The sequence below is a fragment of the Salarias fasciatus genome, chromosome 3 (genome assembly GCF_902148845.1).
Source record: "Salarias fasciatus chromosome 3, fSalaFa1.1, whole genome shotgun sequence".
Classification (NCBI taxonomy): Eukaryota; Metazoa; Chordata; class Actinopteri; order Blenniiformes; family Blenniidae; genus Salarias; species Salarias fasciatus.
In genome coordinates, this window is record NC_043747.1 from 2,334,761 (window position 1) to 2,353,373 (window position 18,613).

At 50.4% G+C, this 18,613-nt stretch overlaps 1 protein-coding gene across 12 annotated transcripts in view; it reads right to left on the reverse strand.

Moving 5' to 3' along the window:
• Positions 1-18,613, reverse strand: part of ablim2 (actin binding LIM protein family, member 2) — a 56,447-nt gene that overhangs the window by 20,589 nt on the left and 17,245 nt on the right. For all 12 annotated transcript variants that reach the window (XM_030086383.1, XM_030086375.1, XM_030086405.1 and 9 more), the window contains exons 2-3: positions 11,029-11,199; positions 1,340-1,523 (exon numbers count right to left, since the gene is read on the reverse strand). In XM_030086383.1, the coding sequence (XP_029942243.1) occupies positions 1,340-1,523; positions 11,029-11,199 (355 nt within the window). The remainder of the gene's footprint in view (positions 1-1,339; positions 1,524-11,028; positions 11,200-18,613) is intronic.

An 18,613-nucleotide genomic window follows, 5' to 3' on the forward strand; every position in this document is an offset into this window, starting at 1 on the left:
CTCTAGCATCAGATTATAGAGCATCTTCCTCCTCTAACAACAGATTATAGAGCAGCATCTTCCTCCTCTAACATCAGATTATAGAGCATTTTCCTCCTCTAGCATCAGATTATAGAGCATCTTCCTCCTCTAACAACAGATTATAGAGCAGCATCTTCCTCCTCTAGCATCAGATTATAGAGCATCTTCCTCCTCTAACACCAGGTTATAGAGCATCTTCCTCCTCTAGCATCAGATTATAGAGCATCTTCCTCCTCTAACAACAGATTATAGAGCAGCATCTTCCTCCTCTAGCATCAGATTATAGAGCATCTTCCTCCTCTAACAACAGATTATAGAGCAGCATCTTCCTCCTCTAGCATCAGATTATAGAGCATCTTCCTCCTCTAGCATCAGATTATAGAGCATCTTCCTCCTCTAACACCAGGTTATAGAGCATCTTCCTCCTCTAACATCAGATTATAGAGCATCTTCCTCCTCTAACACCAGGTTATAGAGCATCTTCCTCCTCTAACATCAGATTATAGAGCATCTTCCTCCTCTAACATCAGATTATAGAGCATCTTCCTCCTCTAACATCAGATTATAGAGCATCTTCCTCCTCTAACATCAGATTATAGAGCATCTTCCTCCTCTAACATCAGATTATAGAGCATCTTCCTCCTCTAACATCAGATTATAGAGCATCTTCCTCTCAATAACTGACCTCACACACCTGAATCTGAACTTCATGCTGGGGTCCTTGGATCAGTTCATAGTTTCTGGATTTATTTATTTAGCCACTAAAGAAAAGCGTAAATAAGAGTGAGTGTGTTTGTTGTGAGTCACTCCCTTCACACGGTGTGTGTTCCAGAGCAGCAGCCACGTTCTAAACCAGCTATTTTAACCCACTGCTCACAATCGGTGTGTGTGTCCTGACGCCACAAACACATTTCTGTTATCAGAGGCTCCACGATCACATTGCAAACCTCAGATCCCACACTGGAACATTCTGATCTCAGGTTCAGCACACACTCACACACACACACACACACACACACACACACACACACACACACTTGCTATGGGAATGCTTTCAGTAGCCACACTGACGGACAACACACTTAAAATTCCTGCCTGCAAGCAGCTCCCATTACCTTTCTAGGTCTGGCACAACACACACACACACACGCACACACACACACACACACACACACACACACACACACACACGGAACAGGTGAGGATGAGTGTGTTACGCCAACACGTGTCGTCATGTGCTTTTCCTATATTTATACATATGTGTGTGTGTGTGTGTGTGTGTGTGTGTGTGTGTGTGTGTGTGTGTGCGCGCCCCTACCTGCAGGAGGCGCAGACGAAGCAGCGGGGGTGGTAGGTCTTCCCCAGGGCCGACACCACCTCCCCCTCGATGAAGTCCTGGCAGCTGAAGCAGCGGGTGCCGTAGAGCCGCTGGTAGTCCAGGGTGCAGAGGTACTCGCCCTGCCGCACGAAGAAGCCGCCCTGGGCCAGCTCCGAGCCGCACACTGTGGGGGAGGACGGTTCGAGACCCGCATTAACGCCTCACCCAGGAGTCAGGGCTGATAGAACAGTTCAAAGCTCAAATGTATGAAAATGTTCACCAAAAAAACTCTTTTTAATTTGCTCTTGTTTATCATTAAAAAAAAATAAAATTTTGGTCACTTTAGCTATCTTAACTTTTTTTTACACTAAAACCATCCAAATACAGAGAAAACAGCTTCAAAATAAAAATACAAAATATTAAACAACTAAATGTAAAATGTATTTAAAAAAAATTGTAAAACAGTAAAAATGTCTGAATAATTTTGGAGAAAAGAGAAAAAATGGCTACAATGATTAGCTTTTTGGTAACGTTAGCCAATTGCAATTTTAAAAAAAGCCTCTTTATCAGTTTTATCTTTTGTCTAAAAACATCTACGATAAATAAAACGGAAAAATAGATAAAACGGGCAAAAGTATAAATGTCTGGATAAAACTAATAAAACAGTGAAATATCTGGACTTAAAACATTTCCATTTTCAAAGCTCTGAGTGTGAAGTTGTTGCTGAGAAACTTCAGAAACAGTGTCCATACGCACGGCTGCATTCAGAGCTGTTTCATGGTGAAAGTGGCACAGGCCACTCTTCAGGTCGGAAAGTTCACAAAGTTAAAGCGTGCACGGACGTGCACGTGTGTTTCCAGGAGCTGACGGCGTGGTTCAACAGAAACCGCATGACTTCACAGGGCGGCCACACCCGAGGGGAGAGCAGCCCTCCGTCCCGCTGCCCCCCTCCTGCCGTCCTCCCCCCATCCTGTCTGAATGGAAAGACCCACAGGGCGGAGGAGCGAGGTGTGAGTGCGCCGCTGGTGCCGCTGGCTGGGCTTCAGGTTGGAGGTTCGACTCCGGCCGGATGTGGCGTAATGCAGGCGCAGAGCCAGGCACCAACCGGGGTGTTCCAGCCCCCATTAAGGCCCCGGAGTGAGATCATGGCCCCGACGCCGGCAGCCCAGAACCAACAAACACAGCTTTCCAGGAGGTACAGCCCAGCCTGAGAGCCTGGACCTGCAGGACCAGAGCCGGGACCTGCAAGACCAGAGACTGGACCTGCAGGACCAGAGCCTGGACCTGCAGGACCAGAGCCTGGACCTGCAGGGCTAGATCCTGGACCTTCAGGTTTAGAGCTGGATCTGCAGGGTTAGAGCTGTATCTGCACTCAGGTCACGTCTGGGTCTTCTCCTGAACTCTCCCACACTGTTATCCCTTTGTAAAAACAGGCTACTGAACAACCTCTGTCCAGAACTTTCCTTTGTGCCTACCAGAAGCCTGCAGGGTTTACAGGACGGCGATTTAAAAACCACAACAACACGAGCAGCAGTGTTTTCTCAGGAAGTGGACAGCATAGTTTCCAGTGGCTGCTACTGCCTCCCCACATCCTGCTCACTGGGCAGTGTGGACTGAGATAAGAGGCAGAGCTGGAGGGAGGGAGGGAGGGAGGGAGGGATGATGGATGGCCAGTTGGATGGATGGTTTTACTATTGCAGGATTTCGGTCATTGTTCAATAGAAAAATCAAACTGAAGCTGAAAATCGGTCCATTTGTTTCTGAACCTGTTGATTCACTAGATTGAGTGAATGAAGTAGAAAATCTGAGGAGTAAAATTAAAATTGACAGGATTCATTGTTTTTCAGCAGGAGACCTGGAGGGAAGCTGATATACTGACCTTTGACCTTCAGGGACAGCTTGCGGAGCTGAGATTGGAGGTTTATCAGCAGTGAGGATGTTGACTCAGTCATCATCTCTAACTCCCAAGCCGCCTCAGGAGGGTTTGAGAGACTTGTCCCTACTCATTATGTCAGTCTTTTTTCAAGCTTTCCGAATGAGTGTCAACACTGAATAAATTTATGTTTGTGAGACTTTTGTTTTGAAAGTCTTCAGATTTGGCTTGGGGACTTGAATTGGACTTTGATTCACCGATTTCTGATTCAGTCAAAAGCTGTTTATGGAACAGAAGAGTCAAGTTGACAGAAACAGGTTGCCAAACACAGCAGGCCTCTTTATTCTGCCTGCATGTGCTTCTGGAAGGTCATGAGGTCACGACCACGTGAGGCGAGGGCTCGACAACATGATCCAAACTACTTTACACCAAAGGTTTGATTCCTGATCTTCAAACCACCAACCTGAGAACAACTGTCAAAGGACAAATCTGGACACTCGCTTACTTCCTGAGACAGTTTTCAAGAGTTTTCAGCCAAAGAGCAACCGCAGGCCAACCAACGGCCAACCATGGAGCAACCAACGGCCAACCATGGAGCAACCAGAGACCAACCATGGAGCAACCAGAGACCAACCATGGAGCAACCAGAGACCAACCATGGAGCAACCAGAGACCAACCATGGAGCAACCAGAGACCAACCACGGAGCAACCAGAGACCAACCATGGAGCAACTGTACACCACAGAAAAACCAAACACACAACCAAATAGCAACCATCGAGCAAGCATAGGCCAACCATACTCCAACCAAAGACCAACCATAGAGCAGCAGTAAACCATGACTCACAGAGCAATCATAGGCCAAGCATAAACCAACCAAAGACCAACTGTAGACCAACCAAAGACCAACCAAACAACAACCAAACACCATCCAAACACCGACCAAAGACCAAATGTACACCATTCAAAAAGCAAGTATCAAACAACCATAGACCAACTGAGCGCCAACCATAAACCAGCCGTAGACCAAGTCTAGACCAATCAAAGACCAACCGCTGAGCAACTGTTGACCAAACATAGTATTTTTAAAAGTTTTAGCCATCTCGACTTTGAATGAGTATGTTTTATTTTTTTGTTAAGCAGCAGGTTCGCCTTTTTCTAGAAAATTTAAGCTTTTGTTTTCTGTTTCAAAACTTTCAAAATAAGACTTCAGTCGTGTCTGAACTCATGTCAGAGCTGCAGGCGAAGCAGCAGGTGGAGGAAACAAACCAGTGAAACCTTTGATTCCTCGTTAGAGGAGACTGTGTGTGTGTGTGTGCGTGTGTGTGTGTGTGTGTGTGTGTGTGTGTGTGTGTGTTCTCGTATTTCTATCCTTGTTGAGGCCAAATGTCCCCACAAGGATAGCAAAACGTGGAACGACGTGCCTTGTGGGGACCTTTTTCCGGTCCTAAGTAGGAGAAACAGTGTTTTCTTGACCATGTTGTTGTTACTGAAAAAAGTAAAGTGCAAAAACATTTCTTTAGGGTTAGGCTTTGTTGTGGTGTGGGTTAGGGTTAGGGTAAGGGTCAGGGTTAGGGGCTAGACATGAATGGGAGTCAATGGACGGTCCCCACAAGGATAGAAATACAAGACTGAGCGTGTGTGTGTGTGTGTGTGTGTGTGAGTGAGAGAGAGAGAGAGATCATGACTGGGTTAATTACCACTTTGTTCTGAAAGAAACTGAGATAAACTCCAACTGATGACGGGGAGCTTTGACCTTTGACCTCTGACCTGTGTGTGTGTAGCGCCTGGGTTTTCAGGGGGTTTTGAGGGAAGGTCTGCTCTGACTTCCAGCCAGAATCAGGAAGACTCCTCTCTCCTCCAAGACGTACTGTTCGTTCTCGGGTTCGTTGGGTGAAGCGGGTCAAAGGTCACGCTGAAGCTGCGGCGTGTTTACACCATCTTCCACGGCCGAGAGGCAGATTACTCCACAGGAAACAGATTACTTCCATCTCTGCAGGCTTATCTCACGCTCCACTTACATAAGGCCGGCGTCCCCGGGAGGAATTCGCCGTGTTGTTGTAACGGTTGCCGTGACGCCTCGGATTCATTCAGCACGCAGAGCGAGCGGGCGGGCGGGCGAGCGAGGCGGCTACTCGTCCAGCAGATCTACCCCGTCCCGCTCTTCAGCAGTCTCTACAAACTCTGCTAAAACCAGGCTGAAAGAAAACACTCGCTGTGACGCTCTGAGGCTGCTGCTCCTGCTGCTCTGTGGACGGAGAGTTTGAACCAACGCGCACCTCAGCAGATTCTCTCCGGGACGACAGCAGTGTGTGTGAGAGCAGCGCTCCACTGAGGATGAGGAGGGTGAGGAGGGTGAGGAGGGTGAGGAGGGTGAGGAGGGTGAGGAGGGTGAGGAGGATGAGGAGGATGAAGGCCTCTGCAGGGGGACTGGCTCAGTTTGACTCCGGAACGCTGACGACACGTTGTAGCTCCAGTACCAGCAGAACCGCCACACTGCCACGCCTGAGGGTGACCCCGACCCCGCCTCACGGTCCCAGTACATCTGCATGTGTGTGTGTGTGTGTGTGTGTGTGTGTGTGTAGGGTTAAATATACATCTGCTATGTGCATTCTGACCTTGACTGCCCCTCAGGTTGAATGCAGCTCATGTGTTTGGTGGCGTGTGTGTGTGTGTGTGTGTGTGTGTGTGTGTGTGTGTGTGTTTGGTGGCGTGGGGGGGGGGTTGGGGTGTGGTTCAGGGTTTCAGGGTTCGGGTGGAGCGTTACCCCCCCTCCCCCCCCCCACAACCTTGACTGTCCCGTGTTCAGCCTGATCCCACCGGCTGACGGGACAAAAACTATTCTGGAGCCGCTGGACGGCGAAACGCAGAGAGACGAGGTCAAAGGTCAAATGGCAGCTTCAAGTTCTGTTTTGTTCTGTTCTATTCTGTTATTCGATTACATCACTTCCACAGCAACGCTGGCCGACCTCCAGGAACGTCGTCACCTCATGTTTCTAAGCCGACACGCTGATAACTCGCCCCAAACGTCTCTGAACAGAGAATCGTACATCTGACAAGCCTTACAATGCTTTGAAGTGTGTGTGTGTGTGTGTGTGTGTGTGTGTGTGTGTGTGTAGAACCTGCCAGAATCACATGTGTGTGAGGTCAGCATGCATTGCACACACACACACACACACTCCCCAGGCTGTGTTCTTCCAGGAAGTGTGTGATCCAATCGTCCACACCCTGCTGAGAACATCCAGCCATCTGTTCTCAGAGCGCCACTGGAGAACGTTCAGACCCTCCTCGCCGTTTGTTTACCTCCGGACAGACGACGGAGCGCTACGCCTCACGTGTCAGAGTGACGGCGCTGGACCTGGACCTGGACCTGGACCTGGACCTGGACCATAGAACTGATCCCCAGTATCCGGCCTCGCCGGGTTCAGGATCTCACTCACTGATTTTTAACTAACAGTTATTCTGCTCAATCACACAGAATCAGTCAAACAAGCTAAACTGTCATCTGATAACCACAGAAGAAGACGCTCTTCTCAATGAAGACGACAGCAGGAGGCAGCAGAGCGTCCTGCAGAACGTCCAGACCTGTCAGACAAATTGATAAATGCCAAGAGATTTTGGAGTCAACTGGCGAACAGGTACTGGAAGGCAGGGATGCTCTGCAGCCTCTGGGCTCAGGATCACAGGGACTTCATGTCAAATTCTAGCTTTTAAAAACACCTCAGGACAGAGTTTAGTCTGTGTTTAGCTCCTGTCTCACACTCTGACGGGACCCGGCAGTATCTACAGCCCTGTTCGTATCACCGTTCACAGATCCAACCAGCAGGATCCACCGACCAGCAGGATCCACCGACCAGCAGGATCCACCGACCAGCAGGATCCACCGACCAGCAGGATCCACCGACCAGCAGGATCCACCGACCAGCAGGATCCACCGACCAGCAGGATCCACCGACCAGCAGGGAACTGGATCCAGATCACATCACAACCACCAACCTTCATCACAGGTTTTACAAACTAACAGCAGAACCAGCTGGAAAACAGACGTGGTCTTCACGGCGTCCATATTTCAGAATGGTCGGGATGTCGTTCCACTGCACCGCCTGCTGGTGGATGGGGGTACGGCAGCTGGAGGCCGGTGGCTCGTTGGTTGTTTGTTAAACTGGATTTTTTTCGTAATCTCTTAATAATAATAATAATAATAATAATAATGCATTGGTTTTATAGCGCTTTTCTGGACACTCAAAGACGCTTCACATTGCATTATTCATTCTCTCCATACTGGGTGGTGGTAAGCTACTGCTGTAGCCACAGCTGCCCTGGGGCAGACTGACGGAGGTGAGGCTGCCAATCTGCGCCATCGGCCCCTCCCACCACCACCAACCATTCACTCTCACAACTTTCATACTAGGCAAGGTGGGTGAAGTGTCTTGCCCAAGGACACAACGACAGTTTTAGTTTATTTCAGGTTTGTTCAGGGAAAGTAAAGAAAGTCAGCTTGTATGCTTTTTACAGCCATATTAGGGTGCTCTGGTGGGGGTCAAGGGTCATGCTCAGGGACCCACAGCTGTGGGAATCAAATCTGGTGGGAGGATTTCTGATGGTCCTGCTGTTTCATCAGGTCTAGACTCCATCAGCTCCATCAACCACTACCTGAATCCAGTTCTCTGGTGAATCAGTCCTCAGCGAGCGGCCGTCGGAGTGGCGGGATGTGAAACATGAGGACGTGTTTCTGTGAAGCGTCCTGAGCTCAGTAAACATCTCGCCGCCTCGCTAACAGGAGGGTGTGTCTGGACGGCGACCATCCGACGGCTCTTCGTGGAGCAGATTAGAGGACGGAGGTTTGTTTGGTCTGCAGCTGTTCTCAGTGTCATAACAGGACGGAGGCAGACGGCTGAAGAAAACACACTTCCTCCACCGCACGGCGCTACGACCAAAACACTCATTAACCTCAGGAAGTCAAGGGCAGCTCCACAGCAACACGCTTGCTTCCTTCAGGTAGATTCAGCAGAAAACTATGTAGGACTAAGTCATTAGTTGAGGTTAACTCTCCTGAATTCCTCCATTTTTCAACACATTGTGTTTGATTAGTTTTATTTTGAAAGTGTGCATTTAAACCTGAATACTGAACGGTCTGCTGAAGGACTCTATGGTGACATGGTACCAACACCTTGGTGTTGGTTCTTCACACGCCGGTGAGATCCTGCCGGTCCTGAACTCCACATGGCCTGTGAAGGTTCTGCGAGGCATGTGGAACCGACATGTGAGCAGCAGGTCATCTACTTCCTCCTGACACGCTAAAACTCATTAAAACGTCACTCCTGCACTCCTCACGAGGGGCGTCTCATGAAAACCACAGCAGAACACTCTGGATGGACTGACGAAGTGGGAAATCAGAGCGCTGGGAGGCCAGCTGAAGAAACGTTTCAGAGCATCTGGATGTTTTCTGGTGACTGATCATTAACGTATTATCACATGCAGTCCCCAGTGACTGTAAAACAAGACGCATCCGGAGGGTGGATATCAAAATATTACCACCAGCAGGAGCTTACTGTTTATTTTCGCCTCTGTGTCGCCTTCAGTTTACTCCTGCCATCTTTCACGAGAGCTACAAATTCCGCTGCTATATTTGCGATCAGCAGCCTGGAGTGACCTTGATATGAAGCCAGTCAGAGACCAGCTCACGTCGGTCCGAGTCTCCTCACTGTTCAAAACACACAGCTAGCTGAGCCAGGTTCCCCACTGCTGCTAGCTTCCCGCTGCTGCTAGCGTCCTACGGCTATTAGCCACCTGCAGCTGTTAACATCCTGCAGCTGTTAGCCTCCTGGTACTGTTAGCATCCTGCCACTGTTAGCCTCTTGGTATTGTTAGCCTCCTGGTAGTTATAGCATCCTGCAGCTGTTAGCCCCCTGGTACTGTTAGCATCCTGCCACTGTTAGCCTCTTGGTATTGTTAGCCTCCTGGTAGCTATAGCATCCTGCAGCTGTTAGCCTCCTGGTACTGTTAGCATCCTGCCACTGTTAGCATCCTGCCACTGTTAGCCTCTTGGTATTGTTAGCCTCCTGATAGTTATAGCATCCTGCAGCTGTTAGCCCCCTGGTACTGTTAGCATCCTTCCACTGTTAGACCCTTGCTGCTGTTAGCATCCTGGTACTGTTAGCCTGTTAGCGCTCTACAGCTGGCAGCTAACAGGCTGAGCTGCAGTGCTGCAGGCTCGGCCTCCGTCTTGGGTTGGTGTTGAAGCTGGTTTGCAGCTGGAGAGCCCTGCCCTCACACAGTGTGTGTTTATGACCTGTCAATTAGAAGCTAGCCTGCAGGAGACCCTCCAGCTGATTGTTCTGTTTACACAGCGCGCGCTAAGAGGACGCTCAAACTGCTGAACCTGGCTGTGAGCGCGTGGCGGGAGCTCGCTCCTCTTTGATGTTCAGCTTTGAACTGAGGCCATCTGACTCCGGCTCTGCCGATACGCCTGTTTGATTTCCATTTATGAGTTTCAGACTCACGTCGGTACACATCTGGAAGCTTTCAGAGCAAACAAGAAACCCAAAGTTTCCACCTGAAACTACACCGACGTGGGAGTGTGATGTCGTCAGCTGTCGATCCCGTGGATAATCTGATAATTTGTGTTTGTATATATAGAGAGAGGAAGGCCGGGAATGTGAGCCCTCATGACTCGGGCGGGGCCGGCTTCACACGGCTCCTCTGACTGTAACGTCTACGTGACATTAATACACCTGCTCTCAGCGCCAGGCGGTAAATCAGCTCGTCCTCAAGACGCTCAGCCAGAGATCAGTGGGCGAGGAGGAGGAGGAGGAGGAGGAGGAGGAGGAGGAGGAGGAGGAGGGGTGTGCTGCCGACAGCCAGTCTGTTGGTCAGTGTGAGGGTGGAGGTGATAAACTCCAGGAAGCTGCTGGAGCCGTAGCGACCCCGGCGGTTGCCTGGCAACCAGAGCATGTGTTGACAACAACAGCGAGAAAACACGAGGCTTGAGCTGCACCCACCCACAACACACACACACACACACACACACACACACACACACACACACACACACACACACACAGTCACATTTCAGAGCGCTGACTCGGGCTCCCCGCCCTGATGAAGTGGAGTCTGGTCACACGTGCTTCTCGTGTTGATGACTTTCTGGTTACTGAGCGGAGGCATGACGGAGATGCAGACTATCAGAAACACATTCTGCTCCACCTCTGCTGGTCTGGCAGGAGCAGGCAGAGGACGACACTCTGTCTCTGTCTCTGTCTCTGTCTCTGTTAGGGGTTTTCAATAAATAATCACTTGTTTCGATCATTCAAACTCCTTAAAAGTCTTTGGTCAAATATCAGTCAGGAACAAAGCTCGAACTAAACCTGTTACTGACAGCTCCAGTGTAAAGGTGTGTGTTTCTCTGAGGGTCAACATCTTCCTGGCAACTCATTTAGAAATGAAATGTTGACTTCAGACTTGTTGTCTAGTCCTAAAAAACAAGAATAACATTCAGAAAGCAGCCAACATTTAACCTGCTTACTACCCTATGTTATTAGACCTGGTTTCTCAGATGTACCGCAAGACTGAAGAGCCTGAGAGGGGATGGAGCGATGGACGGAAACCCCAACCAACAAATGGATGGATGGATGGATGGATGGATGGATGGATGGATAGATGGATGGATGGATGGATAGATGGATGGATGGATGGATAGATGGATGGATAGATGGATGGATGGATCCATGGAGACTCTGAGTTGCATGGGTCTCTGACAGAGTGGGCGTAGCTCTAACATTGTGGGTGTAGCTGTGACCTGCGGGTGTAGCTCTGACCTTTGCAGGCGAAGCACTTGATGTGGAAGTGTTTGTTCTGCACCCGCAGCGCCTCTCCCTTGCAGGGCTTCCCACAGTTCTGACAGGGGATCGGTCCGCCTCCACCCGACTTCTGCTTCTGCTTCTGCTTCTGCTGCTCCAGAGGGCTGTGGACAGCCTGCTGCTGGAACACTGAGGACACACACACACACACACACACACACACACACACACACACACACACACACACACACACACACACACACACACACACACACACACACACACACACACACACACAGAGTGTAAAGCTGGTGTTTGGAGAACCGGTCCAAACAGACTGACAGGCAGACGTTCTCCATGACTCCTTGATTCTTCGGAATGCTTGTAAAGGACTGAGATCCAGAACCCCGTTCTCCAGCAGGCCCTGGTCTGCTGGACCGTACTGTCCCACTTCAGTCCTTCAAACCCAGAAGCAAAGTCACGCTTCATCACTGAGACTCGCTTCTCCTTGATCCATAAATATCCAGGATGTCTGTCAGATTCTTTCTCCACAAAGGACTGTAAAAATAACCCTGTTTTCATGTCTGTCTATACTTGGACTCACATGCACGCTGTCTACTGAGACGCTGTCTCGTGTCGGTTCTCCATTCAGACCATGAAGAACATCGGACTGAGGCGTTCCACCCTCGGCCGAGCCTCCCTCCGGAGCAGCAGTTCAGTTTCCCATCAGGTGATTGCTGCTGGGTCTGACTGACTGTCTGCTGGATAAACATCCATTCATCGTTTAATGGAACAGAACCGGATGTGAGCTCAGTTACTGTAATACTGGAACAGATCCTCTATGGACGAAGCTTTACTTCAGTGAAAATCAACTATTGCCAGGTGGATTGTTCAGGCTGCATTGAAAACAGAGTCCAGAGTCTGAACCTCAGAAAACTGACTGGCCCAGATGAGTTTCAACGTTCAGACGTGACCACCTCTCAAGCGAACTCCGGATCCTCCCTGGAGCATCGTACTCTTTAAAACCGAGCCAGAACCTCGATCAGCCCCTCGTCATATGGAAGAGTCAAAGATCCACTCTGAGGTCCTCCCAAGAGGTCTGACCCCTCACCCTGTCACCAAGACCGAGGCCCAGCACACGGAAAACAGAGGACCAGCAGAGGGTCTGGGCCAGCAGAGGACCAGGACCAGCAGAGGTTTAGGACCAATAAAGGGTCTGGACCAGCACTGGGGATCAGGACCAATCAGTTTAGCTGATTTCAGATACTTACAATCCAATTCTGAGACCCTGAAAAGGTCTGGAGCCTTTGTGCTTGGTTCTCAGAAGACTGACGCTGTTTCCGATTCTATTGGTTGGCGAATCGGTGCCACATTAATTTGAGCCGGTTTCTTCCTCTTCTTCAGCCTTGACTTCCTGTCTGGTCAGTGCTGGTTTCAGGCCACAGCGCCTCCAGACCAGAACCGAGTCCTGGACCATCCTGGTGTGAGAGCAGCCCTATCTGTCCTTCAGTGAGACCTAATAATCCACGTCCATGACTCTGACAGATGCTTCCACACGGGGAAGAGACAGTGGACCCAACAAGTCCAGAACCACCTGTCTGAATCCGTCTGAATCCATCTGTGACCAACCAGCAGGCCGAGACCCGGGACGGGGACCAGCTCCGTCCTGACTGGTTATCAGCACGCTGTCCCGCTCACGTCATAATCCTGCCTCACACACTGCCTGACTGTCCGGCCTGCTGGATCAAAGGCCCTTTGTGCTCCTCAGGAAACGTCGGAGTGGTCGGACCGGTTCAATCTGGTCTCCATGGCGACCAGTAATGAGACTGTGGAACTCCAGTGAATTATCGGAGGACAGGAAGGGACGGAACATGATGTAATGTGTCAGCAGGTTCAGGTCCAGACCGGTCTCTCATTGAACAGGTTGAACTAACGGAGCTCATCTCCTCAGTAATCTGTGTTAACCTGCTGGATTACTGCTGGAACACTGAGGAGCTCCGTCCGTCACCGTTTGATTCCAGCCCGAAACGGTGGATTGATGTCAAAGGTTCAGGTCAACATGTCTCAACTTTCTGATCCAGAACCCGTCAGTCCTCCTTTCCCTCTGATGATTTATGAGCTTTATAGTGCTGTCAGTTTTAATCGCGTTGATCACAATTAATCGTGATTAATTCATGGAGAGCTGTCAACAATGAACTTTTTTAAAGTTGAGATTAATAGCGCTGAAGAACCTAATTCTCATAAATCAGTCCCAATGTCAGGAAAAAGACTATTGTCCTCTAGTTCTTTTCTTTGACCCAATTGGCAGACCTCAATGGATTAATCAGCACTGAAGTTTAATAATCATGGTATTGAAGAAGTTGCTAATTGCTAATTCAACAGAACCACTGTGGCTCCGTCCGTTAGCGTTCCTCCTCTTGTGATCTGTTGGCAGGTCCAGTAATCTGTACATTCCAGAGTCCAGATTAAGGGTTCAGATTCTAGATTTAGTTCAAAGATTCAGTTTCAAGGTTCAAGATTCTACAGTTAGTTCCCAGATTACAGATTAAGGCTTCAATGTCCAGATTTAGTTTCTGGATTCTAGATTTAGGTTCCAGATTCCAGATTTTAGGTCTAGATTTAGTTTCCAGATTCCAGATTAAGGCCCCAGATTCCAGATAAAGGTTTCAGATTCAAGATTTATGTTCCAGATTCCAGAATGAAGGTGTCTTTCTTTTAATGAGCAACTCTTTTTAGATATCGGGTCCATTCAGTGGATTAAGATCTTGTTCAGGTTGAGGTAAGTAAACGACAGACGGTTGTGTTTTGACGCTTCCTGGACGTTCTCCCTGCTTCTGGGATGAAGTGGTGAGGATCAGTTTCGGTGCCTTCCTGTGTTCATTCTCTTTATTCAATAATAAATGATTATGATTCATATTTTACCATTTTCCACATGGAGCGGGAGCTAAGGCTAAATAAATGCTAGTTCAACAAACAAGAATCTCCTTCAGAATCTGAGAAATCATCCCTGTCTCTGTTCACTCACCAGGAGAAGAAGAAACACAAATCTACAAATGTAAAATTAAAACCAGCAGCATTGTCTAATAATAATCACAACCTTTCTGTCGTCTGTTTCATCATTGAAGCAATATTAGTTTCATAGATACAACAACCGCTCCCAGAAAGTCAGCAAAGGAAGACTTTTACAGTATTCTAAGAAAAAAAAAAAAGCTACAGGGTTTTAGATAGAAAAGTTTTGTTTTCTCTACAATCACTGAAACAAAAGTGGTTCATCTGCATTTCAAATCAACAAAATAAGTTTGTATCATCAGCAAATGTAACAAAATGTAACTAATTTCAAACTGTAAAGATGTGATTTAGATAAAGGATGAATAACCCGGGTCCTAACGCTGAGCCCTGTGGAACTCCCCTGCTCCAGCCTGGCTCGCTGATGGACTCCTCTCTGCGGCGTTCCCGGCGACGCTGTGCAGCTGGACGGTGTCTCTGTCCGTCTCCCGGAGACGCCGCTGTGCAGAGAAACACTGGACAGGAGAGAGAAAGCAGGCGCCGCTCGGCCCGGCGGAGGACGGACGGCGCCGTCTCTCTCATGTGTCTCGCTGTTTACAGCAGACGTCCAGAGCTTCTTGATGATTTTAGAGCGATGTCTTCCAACGGGCTGATGATTCAGCCGCTTCAGACAGAAAGAATTCCAGCCGGTTCCCTCTGAAACACACCGGCCTCCGGGAAATCCGTCCATACGAGCAGATTCCAGCCGGATCTTTAGATTGAAAATGTGCTGACTCCCAAATTGGATCAAGACAAGAGTAGAGCGGGAAGGGGGCGGAGCTTGAGCGTCCACATGGAAACGCAATGATCACAAACACCTGGAGAGGACGGGCGTCCAGGAAGACGAGCTCTGAATCCCAACCTGACCCGGCGGCGGGGCTCAGTGTCCACACCTGTCTGGAGGGGGGGGCGGAGCTAAAGCACCCGGCGTCAGCACGAGGAGGACAGGGACGGGCCGGAGAGCAAATCAAATGTACGCTGTGCAGAAGCAGTGGAACGTGAGCAGCTGATGAGAGTTTCACTGACACACTGTCTCTCCTGGAATACACTCCATTTGGCTTGAGAAGCTCAGGAAGCAGCCAAAAGGAGCTGATGAGGAGACAAAATCAATGGAAAAAGTCAACCGCGTCTACATTCCTCTTAAATATTACAGGGATTATTTTTTTCTCTGCTGAATTTTACTCTGAAAATCACCAAACGTGAAGAGAGAAGAGGGTGAGATTCATTCATCAGGATGTGAGTGATGCGGCGAGGCAGCAGCCGGTTTCCTTTCTCCAGGCAGCAGAGTGACGGTGCTGAATGTAGCAGCATATCGAGCCCCCCTCCTCCACCCCTCCACCACCCCTCCTCCACCCCTCCCCCCCTCCTCCACCCTCCACCCCTCCCCCCTCTCCTCTGGAGGGCCAGTTGTCCACATCATCAATCAGCCTCTCTGGTGTCTGGTCTGGCTGACGGCCACAACGAATGCCGCCGTCCCGAAGGTCGCAGCCAGCCGGGCAGGCGGCGATCCGAGCAATGCAGCGCCTCCGCTCACACCACTGGAACCCAGAGGGAACACACACCGACCACTGGAACCCAGAGAGAATACACACCGACCACTGGGACCCAGAGGGAACACACACCGACCACTGGAACCCAGAGAGAACACACACCGACCACTGGAACCCAGAGGGAACACACACCGACCACTGGAACCCAGAGGGAACACACACCGACCACTGGAACCCAGAGGGAACACACACCGACCACTGGAACCCAGAGGGAACACACACCGACCACTGGAACCCAGAGGGAACACACACCGACCACTGGAACCCAGAGGGAACACACACCGACCACTGGAACCCAGAGGGAACACACACCGACCACTGGAACCCAGAGGGAACACACACCGACCACTGGGACCCAGAGGGAACACACACCGACCACTGGGACCCAGAGGGAACACACACCGACCACTGGAACCCAGAGAGAACACCCACCGACCACTGACAGAGGCCCGGAGATCGGCCCCTCCACAGGGGTCCTACGGCTGCCCAAACAGAGACATGCAGCGGGGACACAGGACAGGTCTGGGAGCCAGGACACCAACAGGACCGTTCGCCAGTCACTGCTTTTACACAAACATTAAAGATAGGATGGCTCAAGCCTGAAACTCAGGCCCAGTCTACATGGTGTTTTTTCAATCTCATTGTAAACAATCATATTAAACGCGAGTGTATTCATGTACAGCATACAAAGTGATCCACGATGAATCCTCGTTCACCAGGACCCTGGTGAAGCTGATCATACAGCGTCCTGTGACATGAGGACAGAGTCTCTCAGGAACGTCCAGGTCTTCCTCTCTGCAGCAGCAGTCCTCAGACCCAGCAGAGAGTTTTATCTGCTGATCTCTGCTCAGATAATGTCCCAACATCTCCATGATACCTGCTGAAGGAGCGGCTGCTCCCCTGGCCGGAGCGCCGCCGCCGAGCGCCACGTCTCGGTGTAGCACCAGGGGTCTGCTCCGCATGCCAATGTTTCAAATTAACTGGCGCCCGTGTTAACTTGTGACCAACAGACTGAAACATGTAGTCGTTGTGGAGAACAGTTCGACAGTTACAGTGAGTGTATACGTTTAAAGTCTTTTGTGAGTCTGACTTGAACAGCTGCTGTTATCAGCAGGTGTTTACTCAGACCTCCACCGTCATTCGTTAACATGGGAACCAGTTAATCCATAACACCGGCCAGACGATCGCTCGTTTTCTGCTATGGAGCGCTTTATACAACTCGCTGTTGCGTGATGTGGTTCCATCTCGCCTCTCCAGTGTTTTTTCTGTCGGAGTTTTTATTAAAAAAGTGTTTTTCAACCACCGTCGTGTTCTTGGTTTTTTGACTGTCCTGCTTCCCGTTTCCTGTCACGTCACACGTCACTACGTAAGAGGGAACGCATGGTGGAACAAATAATCCTGTTTAATCCGCTCCACTTTCAGGCGGCGTTTATAAGGGACTCTGAGCGGATTGTCGATCGGTGTAGACCACCTCGTGCAATCGGCTCCAAAATACAATCCGCTCCGGATGAAACGGATCCACTCGGGCGTTTACAGACGCATTTTAAAATCCGCTCCACGTATAATCTGCTTATACATGGTCCATGTAAACGTGCCTGAATCTCAGAGCTAAGATGTGACGGGGCCAGTTCCAGGGACGCTGGCGATGGACCAGGAGAGACCAGCCGTCCGGACTCTGGAGGTGTGTGGAGGGGCGGCCTGACACACTCATGCCTTTTCCAGAAGCCACGCTCCAGCGCCGCCTAAAATAGAGAGTTCCCTCAACTCCTGGGGATCCCATGGTGCTCTGCAGCATTCCTGCTGTCAGCCATCTGCACCGGTAGGGGGGGGGGGGAATCATCGTGGTCACGTTACCACGGCAGGACTCCGTCACTGTGTCCGACCTGTCCACCTTGGAGATCTCTGCTGGTCCTGGTTCCAGTCCAGACCCTCCTGGACTTGGCAGTTTAATAGCTGACAGTCAGGTCCCCCTTGGTCTTCTGTCCATAGGAACGTCTTGTCTTCATTCAAAGCTTGTCTTCTCATCATAAACTCGGATCATGTCTCTACAGTAGAAATAAAATCTCCGAACGACTGTTTGAACCGACTGAGGTCCGTCGTCACAGACCAGCATCTGCTGCACATCTGTTTGGTTCCAGGTGTGAAAAGTGTTTTAACGGTCTAATAAGCATAGCTGTAGCGTCCGGTCTGTCTCCTGCAGCGTCCAGTCTGTCTCCTGCAGCGTCCGGTCTGTCTCCTGCAGCGTCCAGTCTGTCTCCTGCAGCGTCCAGACTGTCTCCTGCAGCGTCCAGACTGTCTCCTGCAGCGTCCAGACTGTAACACAGAGACGGTACTTGTCCTTTGTAGTTGATCAAACCTATTTCCTCTCGTTCTGCTGGACCTCGGGGAATCAGGACCCTCGTCCCTCTTTCCGTCTGTCTTCACAGCTTTGGCATCCGCCGCCACCGTCACGCCTGCAACCTGACCCGAGCGGCACTTGACCTCTGACCCTGAGATGTAACACCACAGAGAGCTGACCTCCGACCCCTCTTCCAGATAACACGGGGTGCTCCGCCCAGGCGGGGGGTGGAGCTGCTCCTGGAGCTCAGGACGTCCACAGACAGGAGGGGGGGCAGCAGTGAACATGAGTCCCTCCGTTGGGGACGGCTGGGTGGAGGTCGGGTCCACGTGGACGACTAACGTCTCACAGATAAGATCCCACGTGTGGCGGCAGCCGGCTGCGCCGCACATGGCCGGCCGCTCCAGACCAGACGACCAATCAGCTGCTGAGACACTTCCCTCATTCCAGGGAGCCCAAACCCTGAATCAGAGGAGGGAGATCCACTGGATCATCAGCCACAACGGGAGACTGTGTGGAGTGCAGGTGTGTGTGGAGTGCAGGTGTGTGTGGAGTGGAGGTGTGTGTGGAGTGCAGGTGTGTGTTTCCAGGTGGGGATCGATTCACCTGAGTGTCCTGCAGACAGGACTGACCTCCGACCCCTCTGACAAGGACACATGTTCTGCTGGTC